Below are 16,085 nucleotides of genomic sequence, written 5' to 3' on the forward strand. Positions count from 1 at the left end.
GATGATAGTGGACATCTTGGGCAGGGGGATGATAGTGGACATCTTGGGAAGGGGGATGATAGTGGACATCTTGGGCAGGGGGATGATAGTGGACATCTTGGGCAGGGGGATGATAGTGGACATCTTGGGCAGGGGGATGATAGGAGACATCTTGGGCAGGGGGATGATAGTGGACATCTTGGGCAGGGGGATGATAGTGGACATCTTGGACAGGGGGATGATAGTGGACATCTTGGACAGGGGGATGATAGTGGACATCTTGGACAGGGGGATGATAGCGGACATCTTGGACAGGGGGATGATAGCGGATATCTTGGACAGGGGGATGATAGCGGACATCTTGGGCAGGGGGATGATAGTGGACATCTTGGGCACGGGGATGATAGTGGACATCTTGGGCAGGGGGATGATAGTGGACATCTTGGGGAAGGGGATGATAGGAGACATCTTGGGCAGGGGGGTGATAGGAGACATATTGGACAGAGGGGTGATAGTGGACATCTTGGGCAGGGGGATGATAGTAGACATCTTGGGCAGGGGGATGATAGTGGACATCTTGGGCAGGGGGATGATAGTGGACATCTTGGGCAGGGGGATGATAGTGGACATCTTGGACAGGGGGATGATAGTGGACATCTTGGGCAGGGGGTTGATAGTGGACATCTTGGAAAGGGAGATGATAGTGGACATCTTGGGCAGGGGGATGATAGTGGACATCTTGAACAGGGGGATGATAGTGGACATCTTGAACAGGGGGATGATAGTGGACATCTTGGGCAGGGGGATGATAGTGGACATCTTGAACAGGGGGATGATAGTGAACATCTTGGACAGGGGGATGATAGTGGACATCTTGGACAGGGGGATGATAGTGGACATCTTGAACAGGGGGATGATAGCGAACATCTTGGACAGGGGGATGATAGTGAACATCTTGGACAGGGGGATGATAGTGGACATCTTGGACAGGGGGATGATAGTGGACATCTTGGACAGGGGGATGATAGTGGACATCTTGAACATGGGGATGATAGTGAACATCTTGGACAGGGGGATGATAGTGGACATCTTGGACAGGGGGATGATAGTGGACATCTTGAACAGGGGGATGATAGTGGACATCTTGAACAGGGGGATGATAGTGGACATCTTGGACAGGGGGATGATAGTGGACATCTTGGACAGGGGGATGATAGTGGACATCTTGAACAGGGGGATGATAGTGGACATCTTGAACAGGGGGATGATAGTGGACATCTTGGACAGGGGGATGATAGGAGACATCTTGGGCAGGGGGATGATAGTGGACATCTTGGACAGGGGGATGATAGCGAACATCTTGGGCAGGGGGATGATAGTGGACATCTTGGACAGGGGGATGATAGTGGACATCTTGAACAGGGGGATGATAGTGGACATCTTGAACAGGGGGGTGATAGTGGACATCTTGAACAGGGGGATGATAGTGGACATCTTGAACAGGGGGATGATAGTGGACATCTTGGGCAGGGGGATGATAGTGGACATCTTGAACAGGGGGATGATAGCGAACATCTTGGACAGGGGGATGATAGCGAACATCTTGGACAGGGGGATGATAGTGAACATCTTGGACAGGGGGATGATAGTGGACATCTTGGACAGGGGGATGATAGTGGACATCTTGGGCAGGGGGATGATAGTGGACATCTTGAACAGGGGGATGATAGTGGACATCTTGGACAGGGGGATGATAGTGGACATCTTGAACAGGGGGATGATAGTGAACATCTTGGACAGGGGGATGATAGTGGACATCTTGGACAGGGGGATGATAGTGGACATCTTGAACAGGGGGATGATAGTGGACATCTTGGACAGGGGGATGATAGTGGACATCTTGGACAGGGGGATGATAGTGGACATCTTGGACAGGGGGATGATAGTGGACATCTTGAACAGGGGGATGATAGTGGACATCTTGAACAGGGGGATGATAGTGGACATCTTGGACAGGGGGATGATAGGAGACATCTTGAACAGGGGGATGATAGCGAACATCTTGGGCAGGGGGATGATAGTGGACATCTTGGACAGGGGGATGATAGCGAACATCTTGGACAGGGGGATGATAGCGAACATCTTGGACAGGGGGATGATAGTGGACATCTTGGGCAGGGGGATGATAGTGGACATCTTGAACAGGGGGATGATAGTGGACATCTTGAACAGGGGGATGATAGTGGACATCTTGAACAGGGGGATGATAGTGGACATCTTGGGCAGGGGGATGATAGTGGACATCTTGAACAGGGGGATGATAGTGGACATCTTGGGCAGGGGGATGATAGTGGACATCTTGGGCAGGGGGATGATAGTGGACATCTTGGGCAGGGGGATGATAGTGGACATCTTGGGCAGGGGGATGATAGTGGACATCTTGAACAGGGGGATGATAGTGGACATCTTGGGCAGGGGGATGATAGTGGACATCTTGGACAGGGGGATGATAGTGGATATCTTGAACAGGGGGATGATAGTGGACATCTTGGGCAGGGGGATGATAGTGGACATCTTGAACAGGGGGATGATAGTGGACATCTTGAACAGGGGGATGATAGTGGACATCTTGAGCAGGGGGATGATAGTGGACATCTTGGACAGGGGGGTGATAGTGGATATCTTGAACAGGGGGATGATAGTGGACATCTTGGGCAGGGGGATGATAGTGGACATCTTGGGCAGGGGGATGATAGTGGATATCTTGAACAGGGGGATGATAGTGGACATCTTGGGCAGGGGGATGATAGTGGACATCTTGGGCAGGGGGATGATAGTGGACATCTTGGGCAGGGGGATGATAGTGGACATCTTGGACAGGGGGATGATAGTGGACATCTTGAACAGGGGGATGATAGTGGACATCTTGAACAGGGGGATGATAGTGGACATCTTGGGCAGGGGGATGATAGTGGACATCTTGGACAGGGGGATGATAGGAGACATCTTGAACAGGGGGATGATAGTGGACATCTTGGACAGGGGGATGATAGTGGACATCTTGGACAGGGGGATGATAGTGGATATCTTGAACAGGGGGATGATAGTGGACATCTTGGGCAGGGGGATGATAGCGGACATCTTGGGAAGGGGGATGATAGTGGACATCTTGAACAGGGGGATGATAGTGGACATCTTGAACAGGGGGATGATAGTGGACATCTTGAACAGGGGGATGATAGCGGACATCTTGGGAAGGGGGATGATAGTGGACATCTTGAACAGGGAGATGATAGTAGACATCTTGGACAGGGGGATGATAGGAGACATCTTGGGCAGGGGGATGATAGTGGACATCTTGAACAGGGAGATGATAGTAGACATCTTGAACAGGGGGATGATAGTGGACATCTTGGGCAGGGGGGGATGATAGTGGAGATCTTGGGAAGGGGGATGATAGTGGAGATCTTGGGAAGGGGGATGATAGTGGACATCTTGGGCAGGGAGATGATAGTAGACATCTTGGACAGGGGGATGATAGGAGACATCTTGGGCAGGGGGATGATAGGAGACATCTTGAAGCAGGTGGGGATAACGGACTGAGCTATCGAGAGATTGAAAATGTCAGAAAACACAACAGCTTGCTGGTCTGCACATTCTCTGAGGGCGCTGCTAGGGATGTCATCTGGGCCGGCAGCCTCGCAAGGGTACACACGTTTGAATGACTTGAATACCCTCTATGGGGAGACCGTGAGTATGTAGGCCTGTCCTCAGGAGCTCTCCTCGGAGTCGTTTTGCTCGAAGCGTGAGGAAAAAGGTGTTTAGCTCGTCGGGTAGGGCGGTGTTGGTGTCTGTGACGTGACTAGTTAGAAGCCCCTGCCACATACATCTCATATCCGACCCGCTGAATTGCTCCTCCACTTTGTCCCTTTACTTGTGTCTCGCCATCTTCATTGATGTTTGACGGCTCAAAAGAGTGGAAAATCAGCATTTATATCAATATGTTTCCTTTTGAGTTGATCGATACAGGTGTAGGAGAGAAATCATACTATTTGTGTAAATTACAAGGTGTCACGCCACGACCACACAGTGGTGCTCTTTCTAAGGCCCATCACTGTCAGGGTTCATAGCTTTCCTCTGCTATGTGGTCTAAATTAGATGATGAAGGCACCAGCTTCTCACAACAGATGAACAGTTTTCAGACCATAACAGATGTTCTTAAAACCATAACAGATGTTCTTAGAACCATAACAGATGTTCTTAGAACCATAACAGATGTTCTTAGAACCATAACAGATGTTCTCAGAACCATACAGATGTTCTTAGAACCATTACAGATGTTCTTAGAACCATAACAGATGTTCTCAGAACCATAACAGATGAGCAGTTCTCAGACCAACTAGCAGATATCAAAGCAAATCGAAGTTTACTCGTCACGTAGCCAGTTTACAGCAGGTGTACATGGTGCAGTGAAAGACCTAGGTGCTTCCTCAACAACACAGTACAACCTCAACATCAGAGATGAGATGATATAAAGAGGAGGGGATTTAGATATGTCCTGATTAAATTGTGTTTTTAAACTAAAGAAATATGTAGTTGTATGTACACACACACACACACACACACACACACACACACACACACACACACACACACACACACACACACACACACACACACACACACACACACACACACACACACACACACACACACACACACACACACACACACACACACACACACAGAGAGAGAGAGAGAGAGAGAGAAATGCACACACACACACACACACACACACACACACCTGCAGGTCCTGTGGTTTGTTTGGGAGCGGTGCCTTGTTACCCTGCTGCCTCTTCTTCCTCTTCACTCCAGGGGTGTAGTTAGGGGGGGCTCGTTTAGGGGTCTGGGCTGGCAGGGGTAACATGATGACACATACACAGAGTTGAAAACAGATCACACAAAAGACAAACTATGTAAAAAATTTAAAAAAAACACAGAAACTTAATTCTGCAATTTCAGGAGCTGGCTGGCTTGCTAGGGGTCAGGGGTCAGGACTCCGGAGGAAGGGGTCAGGGGTGGTTACCTGTGGGGGTCTCTTGGCCCCCCTGGCCCCCCTGATGGGGCCCTTGGTGACTCCCGGTGTCTGGGTCATCTGTCTGCTCCATCATCAACATGCTCTCTGTGTCCTCCTCACCCATGGTGTCCAACGAGAAGACTGGAGTAGACACACACATACAGTACAACCCTCGTTATTACAGAGAGAGAGAGAGAGAGAGAGAGAGAGAGAGAGAGAGAGAAGAAGAGAGAGAGAGAGAGAGAGAGAGAACAACAGAGAGAGAGAGAGAGAGAGAGAGAGAGAGAGAGAGAGAGAGAGAGAGAGAGAGAGAGAGAGAGAGACAGAGAGACAGAGAGAAAGAGAGAGAGTAAGAGAAAAGAGAGAGAGAGAGAGAGAGAAAGACAGAGTTTTTTAAAAGTTGCTTTATTTAACCTTCATTTAACTTGGCAAGTCAGTTAAGAACAAATTCTTATTTAAAATGACGGCCTACCAAAAGGCAAAAGGCCTCCTGCGGGGACGGGGGCTGTGATTAAAAATGAAAAATAAAAATACATTGGACAGAACATACATGACGACAAACACATCACTACATAAAGAGACACCTAAGACAACAACACAGAGACGAGGACTGTTATGGGCGGGGTTTGATATGAGAGCTCTACTGGAATCTGGAGACTTTTTTTTTGAGATGTCTTGTACCTGTGACAGTGTCCAGCTCCACAGGTTTCTCCCTGGCCTCTGGCTGAGGAGGAGGCTGGAAGAAAGGAGTCATTCCTGGGGGAGGGATGTAGGAAACCTGCAAGCTCAGTGTGGCCTAGTGGAGGAAACCGGTCAGAGATGATTTACTAAACAGAGACAGACGTGTACACAACAAAACTATTCTCTTGTTTTGTTAGAGGTTCATATCTGAAATAAATCACTTCCAGGTTGGAAATATTTCTGATATTACCAGTAATATATTCAGGATTTATCCTAATAGTTAGTTCATCGTCAAATAATATTTTAGCAGGAATCTTTTTGCGAATGATCTCCACCGAACATCTTGATTTGGTCTGTGAGTGATATGGATCATGTGAAAGGGTTGATTTTCAGGGGGCGGTGTTGGGAACAGGGTCCTCTTGGTGTGTTCTAAATGACACACTATTTAGGGCACTACTGTTGACCAGGGTCTATAGGGTAGTGGACTATTGTAGACCAGGGTAGTGGACTACTGTTGACCAGGGTCTATAGGGTAGTGGACTATTGTAGACCAGGGTAGTGGACTACTGTTGACCAGGGTCTATAGGGTAGTGGACTACTGTTGACCAGGGTCTATAGGGTAGTGGACTACTGTTGACCAGGGTCTATAGGGTAGTGGACTACTGTTGACCAGGGTCTATAGGGTAGTGGACTACTGTAGACCAGGGTAGTGGACTACTGTTGACCAGGGTCTATAGGGTAGTGGACTACTGTTGACCAGGGTCTATAGGGTAGTGGACTACTGTTGACCAGGGTCTATTGGGTAGTGGACTACTGTAGACCAGGGTCTATAGGGTAGTGGACTACTGTAGACCAGGGTCTATAGGGTAGTGGACTACTGTAGACCAGGGTAGTGGACTACTGTAGACCAGGGTCTATAGGGTAGTGGACTACTGTAGACCAGGGTAGTGGACTACTGTAGACCAGGGTAGTGGACTACTGTAGACCAGGGTAGTGGACTACTGTAGACCAGGGTAGTGAACTACTGTAGACCAGGGTCTATAGGGTAGTGGACTACTGTAGACCAGGGTAGTGGACTACTGTAGACCAGGGTAGTGGACTACTGTAGACCAGGGTAGTGAACTACTGTAGACCAGGGTAGTGGACTACTGTAGACCAGGGTCTATAGGGAATCGGTTGCCATTTGAGACAGAAGAGAGGGTTCCTGACGGTGTTTGTGAAATTGTCTGTCTGTCTGTCTGTCTGTACCTGGACACGCAGACAGGTTTTTCCTGAGGATGTGTGTTATTCTGAGAGAAGTGCTACAGAGAAGGAAGAAAAACATTTTTTTGGCTGGTACACACATACACACCCGGCTGAAAATAGTTTGCCATTGTTTTTCTTGAGAAGAACACTAGAAAAAAGCCAAAGAGTTCTGACTTCGTGATTAAATATGTCCGCCACTAAATAATGGTAATGTTGGTTGAATTAAATCTGTGCAAATTATATAGAGCAGTGGTTCCCACACTTATTATTGTCCCGTACCCCATCATACATTTATCCTCCAGCTGTACCCCATCATACATTTAACCTCCAGCTGTACCCCATCATACATTTATCCTCCAGCTGTACCCCATCCTACATTCAACCTCCAGCTGTACCCCATCATACATTTAACCTCCAGCTGTACCCCATCATACATTCAACCTCCAGCTGTACCCCATCATACATTTAACCTCCAGCTGTACCCCATCATACATTTATCCTCCAGCTGTACCCCATCATACATCCACCTCCAGCTGTACCCCATCCTACATTTAACCTCCAGCTGTACCCCATCATACATTATTCCTCCAGCTGTACCCCATCATACATCCACCTCCAGCTGTACCCCATCCTACATTCAACCTCCAGCTGTACCCCATCATACATTTAACCTCCAGCTGTACCCCATCATACATTCAACCTCCAGCTGTACCCCATCATACATTTAACCTCCAGCTGTACCCCATCATACATTTATCCTCCAGCTGTACCCCATCATACATCCACCTCCAGCTGTACCCCATCCTACATTTAACCTCCAGCTGTACCCCATCATACATTATTCCTCCAGCTGTACCCCATCATACATCCACCTCCAGCTGTACCCCATCCTACATTTAACCTCCAGCTGTACCCCATCATACATTTATCCTCCAGCTGTACCCCATCATACATTTATCCTCCAGCTGTACCCCATCATACATTTATCCTCCAGCTGTACCCCATCCTACATTTAACCTCCAGCTGTACCCCATCCTACATTTAACCTCCAGCTGTACCCCATCATACATTTATCCTCCAGCTGTACCCCATCATACATCCACCTCCAGCTGTACCCCATCCTACATTTAACCTCCAGCTGTACCCCATCATACATTTATCCTCCAGCTGTACCCCATCATACATTTATCCTCCAGCTGTACCCCATCATACATTTATCCTCCAGCTGTACCCCATCATACATTTATCCTCCAGCTGTACCCCATCATACATTTAACTCCAGCTGTACCCCATCATACATTTAACCTCCAGCTGTACCCCATCATACATTTAACCTCCAGCTGTACCCCATCATACATTCAACCTCCAGCTGTACCCCCTCTAGCACCAGGGTCAGCACACTCTGAAATTTTGTTTTTTGCCGTCATTGTGAGCCTGTCACACTCACACACTATATGATATATTTATTAAACATGAGAATGAGAGTGAGTTTTTGTCACAGCCCGCCTCGTGGGAAGTGACAAAAATCTCTTATAGGACCAGAGCACAAATAATAATATAATAATAATCAAAAACTATCTTACATATAAAACTTTATTTGTTCATCAAAAATTGTGACTAACTCACCACAGGTTAATGAGAAGGGTGAAAGGATGCACATAACTCTGCAATGTTGGGTTGTATTGGAGAGAGTCTCAGTCTGAAATCATTTTCCACACACAGTCTGTGCCTGTATTTAGTTTTCATGCTAGTGAGGGCCGAGAATCCACTCTCACGTAGGTACGTGGTTGCAAAGGGCATCAGTGTCTTAACAGCGCAATTTGCAAAGACAGGATACTCTGAGCGCAGCCCAGTCCAGAAATCTGGCAGTGGCTTCTGATTAAATTCAATTTTCACAGAACCGCTTGTTGCAATTTCGATGAGGTTCTCTTGTTCAGATATCGGTAAGTGGACTGGAGGCAGGGCATGAAAGGGATAACAAATCCAGTTGTTTGTGTCATACGTTTCGGGAAAGTATCTGTGCACCCAACTCACTCAGGTGTTTCGCTATATCACATTTGACATTGTCCGTAAGTTTGAGTTCATTTGCACACAAACAAATCACACAATGATGGAAAGACCTGTGTGTTGTCCTTGTTAACGCAGACAGAGAAGAGCTCCAACTTCTTAAACATAGACTCAATTATGTGCCGCACATTGAACATAGCTGCGGAGAGTCCCTGTAATCTTACATTCAGATCGTTCAGGCGAGAAAAAAACATCACCCAGATCGGCCAGTCGTGTGAGAAACTCGTCATCATGCAAGCGGTCAGACAAGTGAAAATGATGGTCAGTAAAGAAAACTTTAAGCTCGTCTCTCAATTTTTTTAAAAACGTGTCAATACTTTTCCCCATTTTTTTCTTCTTTTTGTATGAGATTCTATTATTATCTATATTATCTATATCTATCTATCTATCTATCTATCTTATCTATTTCTTTTTGGCGAACCCCCGATGGCATTGCGATTACCGCTGGGTCAGTTGTACAACTGAATGCATTCGACTGAAATGTGTCTTCCGCATTTAACCCAAACCCCTCTGAATCGTAAAGGTGTGTGTTTATACGATGAAACGTACAGGAAGTGTCTGTGTCGGGTTCATGAAATTAACAGGAAGTAGAAACGTTCCAAACACAAGAACGTTACGTTTCATCTGCAGTATGACCCAGGCGGTCAAATCAGATCAAATGTTATTAGTCGCGTACACATATTTTGCAGGTGCAGCAAAATCCTTATATGTGACTGCGTGTGTGTGTGTGTGTGTGTGTGTCTCACCCCAGTATTGTTCCTCTTGGTATCCAGTAGGGACACAGTGAAGCTAGCAGCCAGGTGAGGGGAGTTGAGGATATCCCTCAGAGCCACTCTACTCTCCCCCAGGAACCTAGAAACAGAGAGAATATACACTGGTTAGTAGTGAAGAAAGAAAGAAAGAAAGAAAGAAAGAAAGAAAGAAAGAAAGAAAGAAAGAAAGAAAGAAAGAAAGAAAGAAAGAAAGAAAGAAAGAAAGAAAGACAGGCAGGCAGGCAGACAGACAGACAGACAGACAGGCAGACAGGCAGACACAGGCAGACAGGCAGACAGGCAGACAGGCAGACAGGCAGACAGGCAGACAGGCAGACAGGCAGACAGGCAGACAGAGTGGAACAGAGGGAAGGCAGAGCAGTAGAATACAGGATATGAGTCAGACATCTCCCTGTCTCACCTGTACTCACACAGACACAGCTGAGGACAGTATAGCAAACATTACATCAGCCATCCATTTCCCCTCTCTCATCTGTAACCACAGTCTACAGCTACTCTGAGAATATAGAACCATAAAGAAGCTAGCTGGAAATCCCAGAGGGTAGCTGTCTATTCAGCTATTCAGTTATTCAATAGCCATTAGCGATCCTAGTGGCCAGTGATATGGAGACAGGGAAGCAACGCTAATGCACCAAGGGTGTGAGAATGTGAGAATGCTAGAATGTGAGAATGTGAGAATGCTAGATTGCTAGAATGTTAGAATGCTAGAATGTGAGAACGTTAGAATGTTAGAATGTGAGAATGATAGAACGCCAGAATGTTAGAATGTGAGAATGCTAGAATGTTAGAATGTGAGAATGCTAGAATGTTAGAACGCTAGAATGCTAGAATGTGAGAATGCTAGAATGCTAGAATGTGAGAATGTTATAATGTTGGAATGCTAGAATGTGAGAATGTTAGAATGCTGGAATGCTAGAATGTTAAAATGTTGGAATGCTAGAATGTTAGAAAGTTAGATAGTTAGAATGTTAGAATACTAGAATGCTAGAATTGTTGAATGCTAGAATGTTAGAAGGCTAGAATCCGAGAATGTGAGAATGAGAGAATGTTAGAATGTGAGAATGCTAGAATGTTATAATGCTAGAACGTTAGAATGTTAGAATGTTAGAATGCTAGAATGCTAGAATGCTAGAATGTGAGAATGTGAGAATTCTAGAATGTTAGAATGTTAGAATGCTAGAATGCGAGAATGTTAGAATGTTAGAATGCTAGAATGCGAGAATGTGAGAATGTTAGAATGTTAGAATGTTATAATGTTAGAATGCTAGAATGCTAGAATGTTAGAATGCGAGAATGCGAGAATGCTAGAATGTTAGAATGCTAGAATGTTAGAATGTGAGAATGCTAGAATGCGAGAATGTTAGAATGCTAGAATGTTAGAATTCTAGAATGCGAGAATGTTAGAATGCTAGAATGCGAGAATGTTAGAATGTTAGAATGCTAGAATGCGAGAATGTGAGAATGTTAGAATGTTAGAATGTTATAATGTTAGAATGCTAGAATGTTAGAATGCGAGAATGCGAGAATGCTAGAATGTTAGAATGCTAGAATGTTAGAATGTTAGAATGTGAGAATGCTAGAATGTTAGAATGTGAGAATGTTAGAATGCTAGAATGTTAGAATGCTAGAATGTTAGAATGTTAGAATGTGAGAATGCTAGAATGTTAGAATGTTAGAATGCTAGAATGTTAGAATGCTAGAATGTTAGAATGTTAGAATGTGAGAATGCTAGAATGTTAGAATGTTAGAATGCTAGAATGTTAGAATGCTAGAATGTGAGAATGCTAGAATGTTAGAATGTTAGAATGCTAGAATGTTAGAATGCTAGAATGTTAGAATGCTAGAATGTTAGAATGCTAGAATGTTAGAATGTTAGAATGTGAGAATGCTAGAATGTTAGAATGTTAGAATGCTAGAATGTTAGAATGCTAGAATGTGAGAATGCTAGAATGTTAGAATGTTAGAATGCTAGAATGTTAGAATGCTAGAATGTTAGAATGCTAGAATGTTAGAATGCTATAATGTGAGAATTTGAGAATTCTAGAATGCGAGAATGTTAGAATGCTAGAATGCGAGAATGTTAGAATGTTAGAATGCTAGAATGCGAGAATGTGAGAATGTTAGAATGTTGAGTGTTTCCAGCAGTGGTAACCCTGATCACCGACAACGATGAGAGCGGTCGCACTCGCGCTTTGGTCCGCAGGTAGTATAACTTTTCATTACATTTCATTACATTCAATTATAGTACAACGGTTTGATTTGTCTAATCTTAGCAATTTCTTCTTAGCTAGCTACATAGCCGTCTTTGTATCAAAAATAATTGCGTAATTATCGTATTACGTCGTCCTAACGCAGTCTACACTGCTATCTGCCCAGCAGCTAGCCAGCTAGCAAACGTCCACCGTCTACCGAATAGCAGCACTGTAGCAACTATTACACTCAACTGAACGACTTGATTAGTGTAGTGTTAGCTAGCTACATAGTTGTCTTTGCTGTCTTCGTATCCAAGATAATTGTGTAGTTTAGAGTGTGTAGTTTTAGAGTGATTATCTTAATTTACCGAGGTTAGCTAGCCAGCTATTTGTCGTCCTTAACATAGGAGACACTGCTAGCTAGCCAACAGCTAGCCAACGTCTACCGAATAGAACTTCCGCACTCAACAACCCGGTCGCATTCCGCTTCGCTCCACAGGTAGTATCACATTTTCATTTCATTTCATTACAGTACAACGGTTTGATTTGTTTGATCGTAGCTAGCTACACAGCTAGCTACATAGCCGTCTTTGTATCAAAGATAATTGTGTAGTCTAGAGCGATTTTCTAGGTTAGCTAGCCAGCTACTGTCGTTCTTTTAACGCAACGTAACGTAATCAACACTGCTAGCTAGCCAGCTAGCCCCCGAATAGCAGCACTGTAGAAACTATTACACTCAACGGAACGACTTGATTAGTGTAGTGTCAACAACGCAGCCACTGCCAGCTAGCCTACAAAGTCAACAACGCAGCCACTGCCAGCTAGCCTACTTCAGCAGTACTGTATCATCTTAATCATTCTAGTCAATAAGATTCTTGCTACGTAAGCTTAACTTTCTGAACATTCGAGACGCGTAGTCCACTTGTCATTCCAATCTCCTTTGCATTAGCGTAGTCTCTTCTGTAGCCTGTCAACTATGTGTCTGTCTATCCCTGTTCTCTCCTCTCTGCACAGACCATACAAACGCTCCACACCGCGTGGCCGCGGCCACCCTAATCTGGTGGTCCCAGCGCGCACGACCCACGTGGAGTTCCAGGTCTCCGGTAGCCTCTGGAACTGCCGATCTGCGGCCAACAAGGCAGAGTTCATCTCAGCCTATGCCTCCCTCCAGTCCCTCGACTTCTTGGCACTGACGGAAACATGGATCACCACAGATAACACTGCTACTCCTACTGCTCTCTCTTCGTCCGCCCACGTGTTCTCGCACACCCCGAGAGCTTCTGGTCAGCGGGGTGGTGGCACCGGGATCCTCATCTCTCCCAAGTGGTCATTCTCTCTTTCTCCCCTTACCCATCTGTCTATCGCCTCCTTTGAATTCCATGCTGTCACAGTTACCAGCCCTTTCAAGCTTAACATCCTTATCATTTATCGCCCTCCAGGTTCCCTCGGAGAGTTCATCAATGAGCTTGATGCCTTGATAAGCTCCTTTCCTGAGGACGGCTCACCTCTCACAGTTCTGGGCGACTTTAACCTCCCCACGTCTACCTTTGACTCATTCCTCTCTGCCTCCTTCTTTCCACTCCTCTCCTCTTTTGACCTCACCCTCTCACCTTCCCCCCCCTACTCACAAGGCAGGCAATACGCTCGACCTCATCTTTACTAGATGCTGTTCTTCCACTAACCTCATTGCAACTCCCCTCCAAGTCTCCGACCACTACCTTGTATCCTTTTCCCTCTCGCTCTCATCCAACACTTCCCACACTGCCCCTACTCGGATGGTATCGCGCCGTCCCAACCTTCGCTCTCTCTCCCCCGCTACCCTCTCCTCTTCCATCCTATCATCTCTTCCCTCTGCTCAAACCTTCTCCAACCTATCTCCTGATTCTGCCTCCTCAACCCTCCTCTCCTCCCTTTCTGCATCCTTTGATTCTCTATGTCCCCTATCCTCCAGGCCGGCTCGGTCCTCCCCTCCCGCTCCGTGGCTCGACGACTCATTGCGAGCTCACAGAACAGGGCTCCGGGCAGCCGAGCGGAAATGGAGGAAAACTCGCCTCCCTGCGGACCTGGCATCCTTTCACTCCCTCCTCTCTACATTTTCCTCTTCTGTCTCTGCTGCTAAAGCCACTTTCTACCACTCTAAATTCCAAGCATCTGCCTCTAACCCTAGGAAGCTCTTTGCCACCTTCTCCTCCCTCCTGAATCCTCCTCCCCCTCCCCCCCCCTCCTCCCTCTCTGCAGATGACTTCGTCAACCATTTTGAAAAGAAGGTCGACGACATCCGATCCTCGTTTGCTAAGTCAAACGACACCGCTGGTTCTGCTCACACTGCCCTACCCTGTGCTCTGACGTCCTTCTCCCCTCTCTCTCCAGATGAAATCTCGCGTCTTGTGACGGCCGGCCGCCCAACAACCTGCCCGCTTGACCCTATCCCCTCCTCTCTTCTCCAGACCATTTCCGGAGACCTTCTCCCTTACCTCACCTCGCTCATCAACTCATCCCTGACCGCTGGCTACGTCCCTTCCGTCTTCAAGAGAGCGAGAGTTGCACCCCTTCTGAAAAACCTACACTCGATCCCTCCGATGTCAACAACTACAGACCAGTATCCCTTCTTTCTTTTCTCTCCAAAACTCTTGAACGTGCCGTCCTTGGCCAGCTCTCCCGCTATCTCTCTCAGAATGACCTTCTTGATCCAAATCAGTCAGGTTTCAAGACTAGTCATTCAACTGAGACTGCTCTTCTCTGTATCACGGAGGCGCTCCGCACTGCTAAAGCTAACTCTCTCTCCTCTGCTCTCATCCTTCTAGACCTATCGGCTGCCTTCGATACTGTGAACCATCAGATCCTCCTCTCCACCCTCTCCGAGTTGGGCATCTCCGGCGCGGCCCACGCTTGGATTGCGTCCTACCTGACAGGTCGCTCCTACCAGGTGGCGTGGCGAGAATCTGTCTCCTCACCACGTGCTCTCACCACTGGTGTCCCCCAGGGCTCTGTTCTAGGCCCTCTCCTATTCTCGCTATACACCAAGTCACTTGGCTCTGTCATAACCTCACATGGTCTCTCCTATCATTGCTATGCAGACGACACACAACTAATCTTCTCCTTTCCCCCTTCTGATGACCAGGTGGCGAATCGCATCTCTGCATGTCTGGCAGACATATCAGTGTGGATGACGGATCACCACCTCAAGCTGAACCTCGGCAAGACGGAGCTGCTCTTCCTCCCGGGGAAGGACTGCCCGTTCCATGATCTCGCCATCACGGTTGACAACTCCATTGTGTCCTCCTCCCAGAGCGCTAAGAACCTTGGCGTGATCCTGGACAACACCCTGTCGTTCTCAACTAACATCAAGGCGGTGGCCCGTTCCTGTAGGTTCATGCTCTACAACATCCGCAGAGTACGACCCTGCCTCACACAGGAAGCGGCGCAGGTCCTAATCCAGGCACTTGTCATCTCCCGTCTGGATTACTGCAACTCGCTGTTGGCTGGGCTCCCTGCCTGTGCCATTAAACCCCTACAACTCATCCAGAACGCCGCAGCCCGTCTGGTGTTCAACCTTCCCAAGTTCTCTCACGTCACCCCGCTCCTCCGCTCTCTCCACTGGCTTCCAGTTGAAGCTCGCATCCGCTACAAGACCATGGTGCTTGCCTACGGAGCTGTGAGGGGAACGGCACCTCAGTACCTCCAGGCTCTGATCAGGCCCTACACCCAAACAAGGGCACTGCGTTCATCCACCTCTGGCCTGCTCGCCTCCCTACCACTGAGGAAGTACAGTTCCCGCTCAGCCCAGTCAAAACTGTTCGCTGCTCTGGCCCCCCAATGGTGGAACAAACTCCCTCACGACGCCAGGACAGCGGAGTCAATCACCACCTTCCGGAGACACCTGAAACCCCACCTCTTTAAGGAATACCTAGGATAGGATAAAGTAATCCTTCTCACCCCCCCCCCCCCCCTTAAAAGATTTAGATGCACTATTGTAAAGTGGCTGTTCCACTGGATGTCATAAGGTGAATGCACCAATTTGTAAGTCGCTCTGGATAAGAGCGTCTGCTAAATGACTTAAATGTAAATGTA

General features: G+C 47.1%; 1 protein-coding gene across 8 annotated transcripts in view; it reads right to left on the reverse strand.

Moving 5' to 3' along the window:
* dysf (dysferlin, limb girdle muscular dystrophy 2B (autosomal recessive)) overlaps positions 1–16,085 on the reverse strand; it is a 210,889-nt gene that overhangs the window by 155,043 nt on the left and 39,761 nt on the right. For all 8 annotated transcript variants that reach the window (XM_071379261.1, XM_071379260.1, XM_071379258.1 and 5 more), the window contains exons 4-7: positions 9,796–9,901; positions 5,738–5,852; positions 5,066–5,197; positions 4,784–4,890 (exon numbers count right to left, since the gene is read on the reverse strand). In XM_071379261.1, the coding sequence (XP_071235362.1) occupies positions 4,784–4,890; positions 5,066–5,197; positions 5,738–5,852; positions 9,796–9,901 (460 nt within the window). The remainder of the gene's footprint in view (positions 1–4,783; positions 4,891–5,065; positions 5,198–5,737; positions 5,853–9,795; positions 9,902–16,085) is intronic.

This window comes from Salvelinus alpinus, chromosome 31 (genome assembly GCF_045679555.1).
Source record: "Salvelinus alpinus chromosome 31, SLU_Salpinus.1, whole genome shotgun sequence".
NCBI classification, from domain to species: Eukaryota; Metazoa; Chordata; class Actinopteri; order Salmoniformes; family Salmonidae; genus Salvelinus; species Salvelinus alpinus.